Source organism: Struthio camelus, chromosome 1 (assembly GCF_040807025.1).
Source record: "Struthio camelus isolate bStrCam1 chromosome 1, bStrCam1.hap1, whole genome shotgun sequence".
NCBI classification, from domain to species: Eukaryota; Metazoa; Chordata; class Aves; order Struthioniformes; family Struthionidae; genus Struthio; species Struthio camelus.
In genome coordinates this window covers 74,186,350-74,205,841 of record NC_090942.1, presented here as the reverse complement: position 1 = coordinate 74,205,841, position 19,492 = coordinate 74,186,350, and the positions used below count along the sequence as shown (strand labels likewise).

The window sequence follows — 19,492 nt, the reverse complement described above, 5'->3', positions numbered from 1 at the left end:
GCAGTGCTCCTCATGCACCAAGAGCTCTTGGGACACAACAGTAGCACAAAAATTAATTACAGAGTTGTAATGTGAGACAAAATACAACCCTAGTGTCCTCTTTGCTCTGCCTCCACCATGTATTCATGCCCTACAGTTGCAGTTTTTTAATGACAGACAGAAGACCACCATTTTTTCAAAGTTAGTACCAGTTCAAAGAGTTGCTCTCTGTCACGACTGCTAAGCTGCTATAGCACCAAAAGGCAGCTGGGCTTAGCACCCTGACTCTGGCTGGAATGATTTTTCCACAAGAAAGGGAAAAAAGCCCTTGATAAGCAGGTTATGACCTTCTCATGCCAACCTTCTGTGTCCAAAGAGACCTGTTTATTTATACCTCCTTGACCTCATGAGCCTGGAGTAATAATTTCCCCAAAATTCCCAGGTCATAACCTTTTCTTTTGGCATCATTGATTCCTCATGCATAATTCTCATAATTTCTCTTCTAGAAATTGCCCTTGTTTTCAGCTAAAAGTGCTATATTTTGTCACATAAAATATATGTTTTCAAAGTTTGCAGACTGGACTAAAGTGTCTCACCTAAACTCTGGCTTTGGAGTCACCATAAGAAATCATATATACATCCAGACATATCAACAAAATACCATCTGGACAAAGTGGAAGACAAAAACACAAAGCTAAACAGTTGCATTTTCTTTCCTGCCAAAACTCTTTCCAGAGTCTGATAACTAGGTAAGGTGGTTCATTCATTCAGGTCATTCCTAGGGCACTATCTGAATATGTCAAAACATTTGAAAATGCAATTCTTAGGCAGCCCCAAGCCAAAATTAATGGCAGTTTTGATAAACAGAGAGACACTGCCTACAGAAAGTATCACTTTATTTGGAAAAAAGTATCCCTTTTCTCCCCTTAGCTGCTGTAGTCACTACTACATGAATGCTCAGGATGGACAACACTGTTACTACATAACAGCTCACCTTAGCATTTTGCTCCATGTACTTTAGTACGTTGTCAAATATGTCTGATTTCTGTATCCCCGCTCTACCCTGGAGCATCTATTTTGATGTATCAACCAGAGAATTCAATCACTGTTGTGAAATGGTACTCCAGCATGCATCTTTTTATTTAAAGTAATAACAGTTGTCCAGGTCTCATTGGTACAAACATAAGGACCTCAAACCAACAAATATACAAAGGCAACTCTGAAAATATGAGCTAAAGGCTTGAGCTGAAAAAGTTTTAAGGTGCAAGAAAACACAGATGAACGTTGCGCATAGCTGATGATCAGCTTCTCCCCCAAAACAGCAACTTCCTACATGACAAAAATTTCGAGCATTTGCAGTCGCTGGATGGGTAATACTATTCTTTGAGTGTCCTCTGCTGGTTACTACATGGCATAGCAATAAATGCCACCTTGGACAAAGCAGCATACACTGGACAGATTTTGCTTAGAAAACAGTGTCACTACAAAATTCAGAATATTTATGTTTCATAGTCACAACTAAAAAAATTAACTTTTAATACAACGCTAGAACCTTGAGACTTTTTTAAAAAACAATTATTTCCTTTTTATCAACCTATTTGTGGTTATAACCAGCTATAATGTTTTCAGTTGAACTAAGATAAAATGTCTTCTGGGAAAATACTGCTTTTGCCAGATTTTGCCAATTTTGCAGTGGAAAATGGTTGAGATGATTCATTTCATTGGGGTGGAAACACTTTGCTTAAAGATCTTATTTTGAATTCTGCATTGAGTGTGATGAAATGGGAACCCTGCAGCTAGAGCTCAACCTGCCACTCCCTGGCAGGATCCGAGCGGCACGTTTTGTGAGGCCGTGGGGAGCTGGCTGTTCTGCCAGCAGGCATCTCTGACACCCTTAAAAACTGTGGACAGGCTCTGTCAGTCACGCCAGGTGGGATTTTCCTTCCTTATCAACTGAGAACTTGACTCTGTTCAGGTAACTTGTTATGCCTGTTATTGGTAACCTGGTACACATATTCATACCTGGAGGTGAAACATGGCTGTGTTGTGAAACAATGTGTGTGGCATTTATTGTTGTTGATTACAAGTTTGTTACTACCTTCACTTTCCAAAGAAGTGTTACTATTTATTGCTCAGTTATTCATGCCATCGTGAGAGCTGTTCCTAAAACCAGGTGCCCTAATTCATGTGACACTGGTCTAAAACGGCCTTCTAAATACAGGATTCTTTCTCTTCTTCATGAGAACCTGCCAGAGGTTCACTGCTCTTGAAATTATCTTCATTATTCACCGGAACATCTTCTCTTCCTCCATTTTCTGTAGATTTGGATTTCTTAGCTTGATAGTGTTTCTTTATTAGTATTAATAAAAGGATTCCTAACAAGTAGGAAGGAGCTCTTAGCACTGCTGATAAGCCAAGGTAGGCATATCTGTGGGACAGAGCATAGAAGACAGTGCTCGCCTTTAATTTTTCAAAGAAAGCACACAGGAGCTTCGGAAAAAAATAATCTAAAACTCGCTCTCTCTGGTGGTGGCACCATAAACTGCTGTTAAAAACGTCTGCCAAAGAATTTATAATGTTCTATTGCTTATGAAAATAGTTGGAGAGTGAAACTTCCATCATGTTCCCTTTGCTGCTAAAGATTTTGGGATCACTTTAAGGCTCGAGATTTTTTCAGGGCTAGAAGTGAATTGAGATCCCTAGATTGGGCTATCTTATATAAAAATAAAAAAATACATCATAAGCAGTCAAGGATTGGGTGACACTGAAGAAATCTCTAGAATATTCCTTCTGGAGACAGTAGTTGTTTGTATTTTACCAATGCCCAAAGCGATTTTCTTTCATTTATTTTTCTCTCAAGTGTGGCCAATGCACAAGGTTACCGGTCTTGTCAGTATGAACAAACTGCCTGCAAATAAGATAAATTTGGGCATCTTTCCTCTCTTACTGGTAAATCGTACAACCCTAGGTCTTTTACATGGACTCGGAGGATATACATACACATAGACATATGTACATATATATATGTATGCATGCATGTATGTATGTATGTATATCATTCCATAAAGATCCTGTCATTCATATCAAAAGACCAATTTGCTCAATTTTTAGAATTCTGGGCTGACCTAAGTCTAAGTCCAGAATTAGCATTTGGATACTGTTTGATGAGTGGTCTCATACAGTATAGTATGGTAAAATAAGGAGCATCTCTCTGCAGTGAGAAAATGCATGAGGCTTGCTCTTTGTGTTCTAATTTACCTTACCTGTAAGCATTGGAGTCATATATCCTGCAAGCCCCTCGCTGCCCACAGCTTCTGCTTCCCCATTTCAAGCACGTCCTGTCAATCAGTGCACCAAAATAAACTGGGGCTGGAATTCCAGCTGCAATGAAGCAAATAGAAATGTCTGAAGACATCACAACAAAAGACTTCAAAAAAAAAAAAAAAGCATTATACTTTCTTAGCAGCAAGCTCCATCCTGAGCTGTAATAGTGGCATAGGCAGATGAGGCTGTGCGGAATTGTTCCTTTCCTTTATAAATACTTCATGAGGACATTCAGAATAACTGGGACACTGTCTCTGGGCCATACAGATCGTCAGTTCCTGGGAAACGTGGTCTAAGGGTGGAGGTTTGGTCAGGCTTGTAATCTCACATCTCGCTTCCTCCAGCACGATGGTTTCTCAGACACTGTGCCTTGAGCCGCTGGCAGCTTTCAGGACAAATGTTAAGCTCCTGCAGGAGAGAGCTGGACTGGCTGTGTATGTGGAGCACTGAACTCATGGTCCCTTAAACATATAGCCTGAATTAGTCCTTTATTTCTATCTGAAAGCAGATGATAGGAAGAGATAGAACCAAGTATACATAAGTAGAGGCATTGAATTTAATTATCAAAAATGTCTACATGGACGAAGCAACTGAAATCCTTAGTGTGATTTGGGCACTTATGAGTTTATGCTTTATTCCAAAACATGACAGACATGTCATGTCTGAAGCCTCACTAGCCTCACTGAAGTCAAGGTGAGTACTAACTTCAAAGACATCCAGGTTTCAACATGTATGGAACCATGTTTTATGTTAGCTTTGCTCCTACACAGACACCCTGCATTCTTACATAAGAAGCGATTTATTTTATAAAACTAGGCATATAATCTTGCACTTTGCTTCTTGCATGGGGTTCTAGTGAAGGTTGTGAACTCAGTAATCTATTTACAGAAGTCTGTATATTATGATGATTAGGGCTGCAGCCAGGGAATGATGAGAGGAATGTTCACTTTGGATGCTCCCAGAGAGGGAAAGGGGAGCACATCAAATCTGAACTCCAAGGCACTGGGGAGAAACGCCAGCTTTTACGAATCTATGGCAGTGGCTCCTTCAATGGAAGGTGCTTGCCAGTTTGATGTGCTCAAGCAGAAGTCTGCAAAAAGGGGCCGGTTCTTTATTCATAATGCTTTTTCCCCTTCCATGGCCAGCAAAGCTCCAAGAATCCCATTGGCAGAGTGTGTTGTATGATAGAGACCAAGTGCTGAACGCTGGGTCATAAAATCTTGCCCATTATTGTGTGACGAGTAAAGTACAAGGGGACAAAATGTGGGTACAACTTCCTATCTCAAATGTCTCATCAAAATCATAAGTATTGACTACAGCCCTTATCAATCTCTGACTGTAGATATTTGTAAGCTGCTGGTGGTATCTTAGGCTTCACAGCAAATCCATCTGGCTTGACTCTTCACACTTATTTCTTGACATTTCTAAAATGCTGGTTTCCCTATTCCATTGACAAAAGACAACATAAAAGAAAACAGAGATAGATGTTTTCCTGTCTGTCTAGGCATTTTAATCAGTCATCTCATTAGCAATGCATCTCATTAACAATCCTTAGATAAAAAGGAAAAAAGAGCATTGCAGCATGCTAAAAATGAAAGGGAATCTAAGCACTTGTGTATCACAAAAGCAAAGTTTTTGGGGGGACAGCGCTCTCTACTATGAACTTTTTCTTATTTGTGTTGAACAAAATCCTATTAGAGCTGCTCTTTTTGATCTTATGTGCAGCACTATGTCTCAGTAAGAAAAGCTATCAGCTGAGTGATAATTTCAGTTTAGTTTTGCTCAGAAACTTTCTATTTTGGAACACCATGCTCCCAAAGTGCAACAACATTTAATAAGTAGGCCAAAAATTGCGTCAGCTGTTTTCTCAGTGAACTCTCAATGGCATGTTGGACCTTCAGGAACAGCCCAGGATTTAAAAGTAATTTCAAGTATATATCTGGTTCACAAATGGACATTGCATTGGTGTCATTTAAAGCTACAGAAGTAAACATCTTAACTAGAATAATTTTTCTTACCTAGCATTCTCATAATGAGTGTGTACAGACCAACTGCAAGAGATTTCAGCTCTGGCTGGACACATCTGAAAGAAAGAAAGAAAGAAAGAAAGAAAGAAAAATAAGAAGTATTTGCCTAGCTAGTGCTTAGACATGCCTGTTACACTGATGCTGTTTTCCTTGGATTTAACACTCAGTCATGGAATGCCAAGCTTCAGGAGGAAAGTGCTTCTGACATCTGCTGAAATAGGCTAAGTGGTATGAAAAAAGTGAAATAATCTATTGTTTTCCATCACCTATCTCTTGGGAAGTCCATTCACTAGTCCTGCACTAAAGAAGTGAAATTTTAAAGATATAATCACACTCTCTTTCCTAGAGTTACTGAAATGGGGTCCCCAGCTGCCTTAAGCCACCGGCACAAATTTTCTCACTTGATGAGAAATATTTTACTCAAGTGATAGAAAATATCTTATTGCTCTGAGGCAGAAGTGTTGCAAGTAACTGCATTGCTGCAGCATCTTTTTCTTCTCAAATGACATCTGTCAAAGCAGTCTGTTCAATTGCCACATCTTGAACTACACCAAGCCATCTGGCAGTACGTCCATCAGTTTTGTGGGGAACCACATTGCAAGCATCTGAATTGGGCACTGATCTCGAATCCATTATAAATCCAGTCTGTCCTCTTACAAATATTAACATGGACAACATTCAGAAAGATGTCTTACAATGACTAGGAAGGAGGGAGTTTGCGTTCTGATTTCCATACTCATTTAGGATGACACAGTGTCCTTGGGACTTTTATTAAATTTACCACCGATGTATTTTTCTACTGCTTGAGCTTACTAGTCAGGCTACTGAAAAGTATATACCAATTTGTATACATGTTTCTAATTGCATCCTGGTATCCCTCCACCTGCATACCACAAAAGATATGTGCATAGGTGCCTCAGATGTCCTGAATTTACAGACATCTGATAAGCATAATCTGTTAGGTCTACCCCACATCCAGTAATCTTGACAAGTGCACAGTGTTTTCAAAACTCATGTAGCCAAAACAGCCAAAAAGAGGAAGAGGTGTTCTGGAAAAATTAGGTCTATGATAGCTGTAAGAAGCACCATTATGTGGAAGCCACACTCAGAAACTGACTGACTGCCAGCAACAAAGTAAGGTGTGATGCTAGCAACCACAGATGGGAAATGGGAAAACTTAGTAGAGAAAATATGTTGTGCTGGTTATACCGCAAGAGAGTTTTTGTTATACTGCAAGAGAAAGAAACCTAAACATCACCACGATCGATCCCCTCCATTGGAAAGACTACCCTTGGTGCATACTCACTTAATTTTACTTACCTAAACATCAGCATGTAAGCTGGGGTGCCTCCCAATGCATAACAAAAGCCGCTTATGACTTGTATTACTGTATAATAAATAAAGTTCCTTGAACAAGCATCACTTTTTGGACATTGTCCCAAAGTGACAGAGTTATTTCCCCACTGTGACCCGCTGGCTTCAAGGCAGCTACAGTTATGGAAGAGCTGAAAGACATAAGGGAGATTGGGTGGAGCATTGCCCGTGTGGCGGCACATCTCACTGCTAGGTGCAGGCAGTGGCTGCAGCCTTGCTAAGCGTCCTACTCCTATCATGTTTGCTTTAGAGGGGCGGCAGCAGCTTCTTTTCTTTTCTATAAAGAGTACTCCGAGGAGGAAGGGATGTTCCCTGCCAGTGTGCTTTTATCAGTGGACTTAACACTACTTTTGGGGAGGTGCTCGGAGCACCTGCAGGGCTGGCCTCACCCTTTGCGTCCCTGAAGGGGAGTCAAAAGGCAACAACAGGCTTAGGGACTGGTGTCTTTGGCAGCTGGGTTATGCCACCTATTAGCAACCTTATCTCGGTGAAAACACCCAGGTCACACCTCCCCCTGCTAAAGCTGATGCATCAGCCACCAGAGGTACCTTGCAGCTGTAAGCATCAGCTACCTGCCAAGTTGTAGTGCATGCAGTGCTCTGAGGTCAGCAGCAGGTGTACTGAGAGTTTGAGAGCAATAACCTCCTTTTTACACAGGGATTGAGAGGCATGGAGGTCTGCTGAGGTGAGGAGAGCTGTACACTGTGAACCTCAGCCTCTACAGACACAGTGAAAGGCAATAGTCCCAGTTTCATAGAATCTGCTGAGCCCAACTTCACCCCTTCCTTCAACCTATAAGAGTTTAAGCAAAGAATTCCTTTGGAAAAGATCACTGTAGGTACCAATAAGAAACTGGCCATAAAGAAAAATCTGTTGCAGACAAAATTCTATCTGAGTGAGAGAGACTACCCTAGACCATGTATTTTCTAGGATGGTCATCTGGCATCAGAAAATTTATATATAAAAGGCAGACCATGGACAATGGGCATACATAAGCACTTTGAATTGTTTTTTCTACCTTAGTTTAGTATCCACAACAAAGAGCTTGGATTTTTTGCCTAATAGGTAATAACTCAGGGAAATCTCTAGTTCTCCATGGTGTTTGTGGCCAGAGATCATAAACATTTTATTTGTTGTTCCCCACTATCTTTGATTTCCTCTAAATGCATGACAATACTAAGTCTCTGATGTTATATAGAAAATAAGCTAGTAAAAAAAGCTCCCTAGAAACTGGAGTGTGCCCTTACCATGTTCTTGCCATGTCCCACCGAAGCTGTGCACCCTGCAAGACACGCTGAAACGTATGTAATTCCATTGTCTCCACACACAGGGTCCCACACATTGGCAGCACATTTGCAGTCAGAGTTGCAATCAGAAAATAAGGCATTTTCACGGTGCTGAATGGGTTTGCTTAGAAATTAATTTTAGACTGGTGTAAGAACAACTTTCAATCCAGTGCTAAGGTCAGTTTAAACCCTTTGACTTTCCCCTCTATCTGACAGTGCCACTACTCTGAAACTCAGAGCCTAGGACATAAGTCTTAACAGTTGAGCTTCTCCAGTATCGATCTCTTTGCTTGGGATTCTGTCCCACTTCCATATTAATCATATTAAGATGATTGCTACATAATAAAGAACTTTGCAACCAATAAAAATGTTGCTGCTGATTTTAGCTCCCAGGTATAGACAGAAAAAAGAAAGAAAAAGGAAAAGCTGCAAGCCTTTGAAGTTAGCTAAGTTATCCCCTAATTGTCAGGATGAGTAGCAACAGTTAAGACAGCTTTGTCAAATATTTGTTTAACTGTTGGTAAAAGGCACCAGTGATGAAACTAGCTTTCCTGGTCTTCACCATTAAAAATACTCCCTCTTCAAGCTTAGCCTAACTCTTCCTGGAGGACATGGAGCATGAAGTATTCCTGTTTACTTTCAGGCATCTTTTTGGTAGCAAGATCTGTAACACAGGTGTCTTCCTTCATCTCCTCTCTTCTGGAGTAATTAAGCTTATGTGTTTGACATCTCTTTCATCCTGGTGCTTTAGTGAGCACATTTCCTGTTTCACCATTTGAGATCTTAGTGAAAATATTGTTGGGTACAGGAGGCATGACAGACAGTTCATCCTCAGCTTCCAACAAATGTCAAAATCCTTGGCATTCTGCATATCTGGTTCCACATTTTAAGCTTTGAGCCACTGTGGTTTGATAAATGAGTTGTACTGGCAGATTATTCAACTGAGGATAAGCTTTCAGGAAGCTGCAGGCAGATTCACACTAGCTATGAGGGACTCTGAGCTGGCTGGACACGAGACAGTGCCAACCCAGAAGCTGTATAACCATGCTGGTGTGCCTCTGGGCCCCTCTGGAAACACATCATAGGACACATCCACTGGACTGATGGCTTTACTCACTCAAAAAAAAAAAAAAAAAAAAAAGCCAGTAACCTCTGAACCCTGGTTCTAGAGAACATCCTTAGTAGGCAAAAAAGCTTTGTTTTGCTTTATAGCAGGCTGAGAATCTAGCATGTCTTTCCATCTCTGTGCAGAATATGCTATCAACGCTATGCTATATGTTACATATACCTCACCTTTTTACCAAGTTTGGATACGCTTTGTTAGAAAAGCAACTTCTAGTGTAAAGGCAGCAGTATGTGAAATAACAAAACAACCCCTGCAGCAACCAGATGACCTACATTGTAACAATGTAATTTTGCCAATATATTTGTAATTAAACTCGCCAGTGCTGTACTCTGGCAGGCTGGCACTCCCCTGTTCAACAAAACCATGACAATGACACTTTGTAGCGTTCACTTCCTCTAAGCAATGCAAAAGCATTTTCCTATTTTAGCCTTGATGTCATAGTATAGCATTTGGACTATTTCCTTGCTCCCACGAAGAGAAATGCACTATTCGTTTTACACTCACCCATCATAGGACACTGTCAGTCCTGCCACCACATGGTTCTCACAGCCCACAAATAAGTGCAAGAGAGTGAAGAGGAAGGCCAAAAATGACATGCTAAGCGCAAACTTGGCTGCTCCAACGATACTCATTTTGTACTTCTTCATTATGAGCCCTCCTAGGAAAATCCCAATACCCACAGGAGGTAACGATGTCAATCCTGAAAGAGATTACAGAATAGGAATGTTAAAATAAGAGACTCACTGCATTGAAGGGCCAACTTCTGCTCTTGGGAAGATGTCCTAGGCAGCTGTATATTGTATATGATGACTCTAGGTGGCTGCCTGCTCAGCCTGTTCCGTATGTCTGGCATGCTATTTTGAAGTGTCTAATTCTTAAAAACACTGTGCGTCCAGCTTCTTAGCGCGGGCTTTGGCTCCCACTTCCACCACAAGCACCCACCAGTCAGATGCTGCAACATTTGAAACTCCCATACCACATCCATTCCACATTTTGGGGGTCCTTGTTCTTTCTTTCTTCTGGTCCCACAGACACCAAAGAAGTAGTTTGTATGCTGCCTTTATATAATTCAGCTTTGGGGGGGGATGCCCTTCCCCCTGCATTTACATCAGTCTGTTCTACAAGGAATTTGGTCCCAGAAAAAGCATGCCAGAACTTCTCCCCATGCATACACATAGTCATTGCACAGTGTCACTCACCTATGATAAAGTTAGATTTAGATACAGATTGTCCATACTGCTGTTCCATGTACTTTGGTTTGTAAGTCAAGAAACCGATAAAGCTACTGAACTGTAACAGTGAGCTGCACAGAAGCGTAAAGTACATTGGATTACTCAGGACTTTTTTCAGGGAAGTACAGAAATCTGAAAGAAAGGGATACATGAGCTGGCTTTGAAAGATACATGGCATAATTGCTAATGAATAATCTATGAAATTTATAGAGAAATTCTTTCCTCAGCTGTCCAAGTGCATATCATACTGATCTTCATTTGCAGAGTATCTGAAAACAGTGTCTGGTTCTTAGATAAAATACCAAGGGTTGAGATAAGAGAAGGGAATCCTATGAAATGGCAAACTTAAAAAACGATAGAACTACCAATTAAGGCCTTGCTCCTATAGTGAGATCCACACATGACAAGAGTTTTCACACAGCAAAGAGTTCTTTCACTTCACATGAACGTCACCAGAGGTTCAAGGCTAAGAGAGGAGTTCCTTTCTAGAGATGCCCAATGGCATGTTTTCCAGTGGAATCTGAACAAAGGAATTTTCTTGATGATACAAAGCAGTCTTCCTTGCCCGCTATGTCCCCACTTTCCTAGCCTAAGCACTACTCAGCCAGAACTGAATTTCAAGCCTACCTTACCTTCCTGAGGAAGCAAGGTGCTTCAGAGTCTCCATGAACTCTATGATGACCAGAAAAACAATTTAGCTTTCTGTATTGCAAAAGGAGCCTTCTTTTTTCTTCTATTTCTTTAGGTTCTAATACAGAAACAATTTTTCCCACAATCCTAATCTATTCCACTGCAAAGTTTTAGAGGTAGGTGTCACTCATGCAATGATTCAAAGCACACAGATCCTCACAATCCTGAAGGTGCTCTTTGTCTTCAAATAATCTTTAGCAGACACCTCATCTCCTGAGAATAGCCAATTGGTTTAGTTTGAAGTGCTGGGGAGGTGAAGTTTTCAGCAGAACTATCATGTTCCTGCTGTACCTTGTACCAATTACTTTCTGTATTTATACAACATGCAAACCACTTGCCTTTCAAGATTGCTGACCACTTCTTTGAGTTAGGTTTTACAGAAGTATGTGTCTTCCTCATGGCTCCCAGGAGATCAGATGACGTTTTGTCGTTTTTGGCTTCCTCTGGCTTTTTCAGACTCTTCGGCAGGAAGCAGAAAGGAATAGCAGCTAGGAGACTGGTTGTTCCAGCTATTATAAAACCCAGCCACCATGCACCCACCCAACGGGAATCCTGTGGGGTTATAGTGATGCTCTCTAGAATCAAGCGAGACAGAAACGAGTTATTTAAATAAAGAAATTGGAAGTTTCCACTCTCAACCTGCAAAAATAGCTACATTTGACAATGTCTGACTCTCAATGGTAAAGATAATCATGGCATGAAAGGTCTCTCATTAGATGAAGGCATGAGGAATCACACCCTGGATGGCGTTATGGTTCACCTATCTTCCTATGGCATAAACTGACTCCCATTTTGTGGCATCAAGGCCAACACAGCAGTCATACTGCACAGAGGAGTCCAAATAGGTGGCAGACAGACCCCAAACACTGGGTCCTTTAGGCCTGACAGATTTCTACTAAAACAGTCCTCTGCTGAACCAAATTGCGTAGGTCACTACTAAGTATATGGTCGTTCTCTTTGGATTAAGCATATGGCCGTTCTCTTTGGCTTCAGTGAGATTAGCCATGAATTTACACTTGATTATGTATTACAAATGAAATGAGAGTGGTTTATTGTATTTTTATGACTGCTATATGCCTTCAGGTTTGTTGGTGGACGAACACTAGAAGACTTTTCATTGTGTGATCAGAACTGGTTCGATGTCCTTATGCTTAGGTAAAATATAATGTTGGCTTAACACAGAGCAGACATAAAACAATTCATCTATCCAAGCACAGGGTCCTGAAGAGCTCAAGTTCTCCTCTCCCAGTAAAACGGGATCACCCACTGCTGCTGTTTCGATGGGTTGTCTTCTGAAAATTTTCCACCAGTCCAAACTGCCTGACTATCCCTGGCTTGTCCGGTGGAATGGAAGATGGGCTGGCCAGGAAACACGGTTTCATAAATGGTTCCTGCCTCTTCCAAGCGTAAGTGAGCAGGGCTATGGTCACCGCTTGCAGAGATTGCCCTGCCCTCTCTGGCATTTTGCAGGCCACGCAGTCATGTGTTTTCTTTTCATTCAAAGTAGTACGAACTGGCAAAAGTGTAAAATATATCGCAAGCATTAAATAAATTCTAAATATTTTTAAATGCCCATATGAAAGAGGAGGTAGTTCACCAAAACTGAAAAACTGCTATGCCAGCAAAACCCTTACATTAAGGTTTCAATTTAGTAAAACACCTTTGTTCAGTGAGATTTCTTGGTACTAATTTTAAAAATTAAGCATGTAGTTAATCCTTTAATCCTAAAGCAGGATTCTAAAATACATCCTCTGACTAATTCCATCTTTCCTCCCAAAACAAACTACCAGCAACATCTTGGAATATGATAAAAAGAAAATACATAGATGTAGTAGCAGAATCTATTACTAATAGTGATGCAAATTGATTGTCATATATTAGCTTACTTTCACTTTACCTCCACTTTGCTTACCTAAATCCACAAATCCAACATCCACGTACAGCTTTGCACATAGCGATCCCAACAGGAAACCAAACATTGGGCCAAACATGGCTATTGTGTGCAAACTTGCTGAAAATATAACAAAGCAAATGCAAGTATATTTTAATGGCTGAACAATTTCTTCTGCAGAGGATAATCTGTTTCTTACACTACAGACCTCTCAGTTTATTTCATATTGAGATTACCTATGTATACAGGGGCATCTTCTTCCTTAGCGAAATCATCCAGATAAGAGATGCCCAGTGGTGTTATCGGTGTCTCACCAATTCCACGTAACATGTTTCCCAGTAAGATATATATCCACATGTATGATGATGTTTCTTTTTCACAGCCTGCACATAATGAGGGTTACATCTTCAAAACAGAATATTTGAATGGGAAATGGTGACAAATCTCAGGGTATTAAGCGCACAGAATGATCATAATTTAGTATGTAAGGCGTTAAACAACATTCTCCTTATGGAAGATTAAGATAAGCTTGTCAATCTCATTACGTTTTTTAATAATCTTTCAGTAACACTTACTTTAACCTCCATCAAGTTTGGTTTCCGAAGATACAGGTATCAGCCCCCCAAAAATACTCATGTAAAAAAAATGATAGATTGATATTGTTATATTATCTGGCATGTAACTTACATCTTTAACCTGAGAAGTTAGAGATGGTTACTGGGGCACAACTTGACTCTTTCTCTACCCACGCAGCATGCAAAGCAAAAAGGAATGCACCATATTTGCAAGTAAAAATCATAGAAACCTCCATTCATTTCCAGTTAACTCTGTGCACTTCCAGCTCCCTTCCTGACTCCCCTCCCCCCTTTTCTTTCTCTCCCCTGGGTCCCTCAATCTCTTTGGAAGTTAATTCTCTTTTCATGCATTCTCAGCAATTCCTTTAACATTAGGGTCATTTTATTGTAATCTCAAAGGGTGAACGTAGGAAACTGGGGATCTGGATCCTAGTAATCTGTGTTTACTGGATGTTTCCTCTCCAAATGAAATGCACACAGTGCATTTAAGTATTGGTAATACTCCCAGGCAGGTAGAGCCTGAAGTTAGAAATCTAATGAGCATTCTGCACTGGAGAATGATTCACTCAACTTAAGACCAAGGTATACACAGGATAAAACTTAGCTGCTGCATTTGTACTTACACTTCCTTACCTGATTGTGAGACTTCTAACAAAGTTTTGTTGGCATCTTGATGTAGCAAACAAGGATTTACGTCTGAAGTTAAGTTGACTGAAGATTTCGCACGTGATGCTGTCTCATAGTTGTAGCTGGAAACACACAGTAGTACATTCAGAAGTAGCATTTACTAGGGAAATATTAGTATATAGCAATCACGTGACTGCTATTTCCTTAAAGAGAAAGGTATTTTTTTTTGAAATATCAGTCCGAAGTGTTAACAAAGGAGTAAAAAAGAGCATTATTTAAGTACGCTTTTAAAACATGGAAAACTGAAACACTAAAATGAAGAGCAAATCAAAGTTAGAAGCTATCTAGAAGACTCAGTAGTTTAAACCGGAAATTTCAAAGGGACTTTTGAAAATAGGTGAGGTAGGATTAAACTTTTGGTGTCAAACTGCAGGCTCTGGCTCACACCAGCTTCCTATGTTAACCCTACAAACAAGGAGAGAAGGATAAACCTCTGGAGCGCAAGCCCCCTTTTTATCTTAAATACTCATCTTGGGGAGTGGGAAAGGGAAAAATCATCCTCAGGATGTACCTGTTGGCCTGTTAATTGACATTGGCTTTAGAATGAGCCATTGGATAGCAGACAGTAGATAATCTCTAAAAGGCGCTGTTTGAGTGTATTTACAGGGCATTGGGCAATGCTGTAGGGAGATAGCTGAGCTGCTCAGGTGCTAGAAGCAGCCCAGCTGTTTTAGCACAATGATCTTCCCAGATACTAACTCCCGCAGATGCACCTGAGGTGCAAAGTACAATTAGTTCAGGCACAACAATATGGTAAAATGTACTTTCTGCTTCTAGGAACTGGACTGGTTCTGCTAGACCACACAGTCTTATTTTCAGTTTGAAACAAAGCGTGTTCATCTTGGGAGACAGTGCAGACCATTTCCTCAGAAAAATTCAGTCCCTAGCTCATGAGAAACTTCATGAGTGTACACAAGTGTACACAAGCCAGATACACAGTTTGACCTAAGCAGTGGGAAATACAAGCCTCATGCAAGTGCAAGATCCACCATGTGATGAAATGTACTCTTTAGTTTTCTTTTTACCATAGTACACCTATCATTATTCTAATGCATCTAATGGAGCAACAGAAATAGACCTCACTATATAGTTTCACTATGTCAGAGCTATGACTAGAAACATCATTGCTTATAAGCCAAATATAGTAAACCTCTGAATCTGGAGAAGATGCATAAAAATTGATTTAACCAGCTACGGAAAATCAGTTTAACCAGCCATGAGCATTTGGAACAGGAAAAAAACCTGGGACCATTTCTATGAGCACTGATTCATCTGCAGACTCTCACTGAAGCTGAAAGGCTTCTTTGTGTGAGAGAGTGCTGTTTGCCATGGGAGAGTGCAGAATCCGTTTCACAACTAGGCTGGCCGAGGCCACAAAGAGGCTCTGGGTGCCTCTTCCAGGGAGCTGGATTCCTTCTAACAAGCACCTTTGTAGGTTGTTTTTTCCAATGATTTAGCGTCGAAGCCCCGCTTCTGCATGAGGGTTGCCTGTTACTGTAAAGTCGTATCTCAGGTAGGGTTGTCACCCAGTACGAAGCTACCGGCTCAAAGCTTTGAGGACCTATTCAGAACAGCACAAATTGCAACTTATTCTGCGAATCATATAGATGGGTTCTATAGTAGGTGTATCTTAATAATTTTACTGTGATTCATGATGCTTTAACTTTCCTGCCCACATAAACCTGACATCTTTATTAACACCCTGTGATACCAAATTCCTAGATTACTATTGATTTCTCTAATAAAGTGTTCTCACAGTAAGCCATCCAGGAAGATTATACAGTTCTTTAAAGCAGTAACATCAGCATGGTTGGACGGCTGAAGACTTTCAAAGAATAACATTTTTTATTTCAAAATTTGTATTTCAAAAGATTTTCATAGGTATCTCTTTCCTGCAAAAAGAAAAAATACATATTTATAATGATTTTCAGAAATAATTTCCTTTTATGTCTTTACTCCAGAACAAATCTGACTGAAAATTAAAGCATTTTGGTTTTCAAATTTTTACCAAAAGTTGAGTTTTTACCTTGGAGGAACCATATTTTTTCAGCCAGGTATAATGTACAGTAATGTGCTTGTCACATGTGATTAATTGCCCTTTCATTTGATGTACTATTGAGTTAGCTGGGTCTTATTCCAGGTGGGATTCTATAGGTCTTTGGAAATCTAAGACTTAATATACACTAGCTTTTGCTCAAAAAACAGAAAACAATATCCAGTTCCAATGTTCTGTTACCCAAATTAATCTTGATTAGTACTTACTATCCCATGAAGAAATGAGGCATTGCTGTTAAAATACATCCCAAAGCCATAATAAAGCATCCAACAGCTATTACTTTAGGCCTATGAAGTTTAGCTCCAAAGTAACTTACAAATGCTATCACCAGCAAATTACCTAAAATAGAAAGAATAAAAATTAATACCAGATGCTGTCTCATACTGCTCTGAAAAAATTTCTCTGTTATGGGATATCAATTACCCATCTCAAAGCTTCCATCAATGAGACCAACTGTAGAGGACGTAAGGTCAAACCTTCTTTCAATTTGAGTGATGGAACTTTTCATAATCGTACCAGACAACGCTTTACAAAAGTAGCTGAATGATAAAGCAGCGAGAAACACCTGAGGAAAGATGAAGGTGGACAATGAGAAGTAGGAACAGGAAAGTAGGTTATACAGAGATGAAATAAATTTAAACTCGTATGGAACAATTATTACAGTATATCTTTTAATTGAGTTGACATTCTTAATCCAGTTCCGGTGACAACGTGATGTGTGAATTTTCACAGGCCTTAATGCTACAAAGGGTCACAGTGGTCTTTCAGCGACTTTTGCTCCTGGCTCTGGTTTCTCCCGCTGGGGAGGGCTAGCCCTATGCTCTGCACTGAGAGCAGCCGCTTGCTTTACCTATGTTCAGGGTTGCTCTGGCCATCCTCATGACCAGAAAGCCTGATCTTTCCTGTGTTGCTGATCAAAGGTTTTCCAAGGAAGAAGTCCTATGGACTGTGGAACTTAAATCTGGCAAACAACTCCCTGGGGACTGCTTGCCTTGCCGATGTCCGGTGATGATGTTTGTCCAAGTGCTGAGGCCCAGTGTTGGACAGCTGAAATGGTGGGATTTCTAGATGTCACAGAAATGTTAAACGTGCCACTGGTAAAATTCCTGATCAACAGAGATTTACTGAAACTGATATAACCTCAAATGAACCTTAGCCACAATTCTCTCCTGCCTGGGCCATGTATCACTTATTCTAGGCCTGTTCATCTGGATTCATCTCTGTCTAGATCTATTTTGAATACATGGATCATAGCTACGTTGCTTGTGTACCACATAACTCATAAAGGAAAGCTTACTATTCTTTGTAATTTTATAGTTGCCTCCACTAACACATATTGTGTCTTTTGCAAACAAAGATATATTTGATAACAAGTTAAACTAAGTCTGTTTAATTATTATCCAACTATTTCAACAGAGACTAAAAACAAATAGACTTATTGCTCACTGGGTAAAAGTTACAATACAATATAACATTGGGTAAGTAAACAAAATTAAATACATGTTTAGACCTTTGCATTACTATCTGTGGTAAGAAAAAAGGCCAATCCTGACAGTGAATGCTTGAAAATAGTTATATTTATTCTCTTTTGGTCTAGGAATGAAGGGAAAAATTTCCAAAGGACAGGCCTTATCCTGATATGTGTTATATTTGCTGAGTTCAATTTGGCAGAAAAGTCTGTCAAAATCACCTATCTTGCCTTATGCCAGCAATCCTCTCTCTGGGGTTCTAGCTGAAATTGCAAACTGCAGATAAGCACGAAAACACAAACAGAAATGACTTGGGTATTTTTGATTTGAAACCACAATCCCAATGTAAACCATAAAAACTTTTGATAGAAAGGTGCAATAGAAAAGGAGTAGCCTTTTACTACCCTAAAGGTATTGTGTCTATTAAATCTATTAAACTCTAATTCTATAAAGGCAATTCTATAAAGGCAAGACATGCAGTTTCAGATTCCCTGCCTTGCAGCATTGCCTGTGTATATGATGGTAAAGCCAGTCCCGTGATTCTACCAGAGAGATCAGGTTATATTTTTGCGGATGTGTATGGATGGCAAAAGTGAGTCAGCAAACATGGAATTTGACAGCTTTAGCCTGATACTTCAGCCAAACCATTTTGGATGTTTAGGAAACCTGCAATTGCCTATTTTTTTTCCATTAATCTTTCCTTTTACAGACTTTTTATAGGGAGAAACATGTCCCCTATTACAGCTCCACTGAGTCTATGGAATTAACCTGAGATGAAGCTGGCTCAGGAACTAGCCAAGACACAGACCCAAACACAGCAGTTTCACAATAATCCTGCCCTTGTAGTATTTACAGCTCAGCCAGAAACGATAAATACTAAGGTTCTAACACGCAAGCAAAATTCTCATTAGTCTACCAGCCTTGTTCTGTCAATGCATTAAATTCTTCTTGTGTGTTCCTGAACGCTTAGGTACTGGTGTGAATCAGTGGGCTGTTTGGCGTAAAGGCCTTAGTATTTGCTAAAGGCCCTGGAATAGGATTTCTGTTGCCCCATTTTGGCCCTACAAAAATGGGTGGCAATAGCAACCTCCAGACAGCAGTGTGTCTAAGCCACCGACTCTAGGATGGATGAGGTCTGTCACTGGAGATTGCTACCTCTCTGCAATGGTAGCAATGGTCTCCTCTCGACTAAAGAGGGGGCTTAACTGTGAATAACTTGAGGGTAAATATGTTAGCTCAGGAATTTTTATTTTCTTTAGGACAACGTCTGATAAGATTAAACCCTTCCCTGTACCTCCAGTGTATATTCAGTTTCAGAAGAGACAGGGGGAACAAGAACAAAGTAATCTGTCATGTCATATCTTGAACATTTCTTAACATATGACAACAGTAATGTGCCGTGATATTGATAAGGCACCAAACCTTCAGGCCTGTGCAACAGGAAGTCTTCTTTCTGAGTGGTAGTTGTTTATTTGCTTCATCATCCAAAAGCTGGGCAGGTTCTGCTTCCTGGTTTGAGTCATCAATGTGGCTGGATTCAGTTTCCACTGTCATGGCTGATTTCTTTACTGAATTACCTGAGCCCAAGAGAAAATGATAATAAATACAGGAACACATACGTCAAGGTAAAGTTGGCTGAGGATTTCTCTGATGAAATAGCAGTTATGGGAAAATGCTGAGATGTTGAAACTGAATGTTTTCATTGAGAAGGATTTGGTTCAATGACTTGGATGTTTCAAAATGTATATTTGTTTCAGTTTTGAAGTATCTTGTTTT

At 40.1% G+C, this 19,492-nt stretch overlaps 1 protein-coding gene across 8 annotated transcripts in view; it reads right to left on the bottom strand.

Moving 5' to 3' along the window:
• Positions 1-1,087: 1,087 nt before the first annotated feature.
• LOC104142139 (solute carrier organic anion transporter family member 1C1) overlaps positions 1,088-19,492 on the bottom strand; it is a 28,840-nt gene continuing 10,435 nt past the window's right edge. For 7 of the 8 annotated variants that reach the window (XM_009671915.2, XM_009671910.2, XM_009671917.2 and 4 more), the window contains 14 exons: positions 19,139-19,293; positions 16,671-16,812; positions 16,454-16,586; positions 14,138-14,253; positions 13,166-13,312; positions 12,951-13,049; positions 11,377-11,613; positions 10,316-10,480; positions 9,621-9,816; positions 7,952-8,114; positions 6,651-6,835; positions 5,322-5,386; positions 3,243-3,360; positions 1,088-2,407 (listed from right to left, as the gene is read on the bottom strand). In XM_009671915.2, coding sequence (XP_009670210.2) covers positions 2,191-2,407; positions 3,243-3,360; positions 5,322-5,386; positions 6,651-6,835; positions 7,952-8,114; positions 9,621-9,816; positions 10,316-10,480; positions 11,377-11,613; positions 12,951-13,049; positions 13,166-13,312; positions 14,138-14,253; positions 16,454-16,586; positions 16,671-16,812; positions 19,139-19,270 — 2,115 coding nt within the window. In that variant the 5' untranslated portion in view covers positions 19,271-19,293 and the 3' untranslated portion in view covers positions 1,088-2,190. The other variant, XM_068948711.1, reaches the window with a different exon arrangement.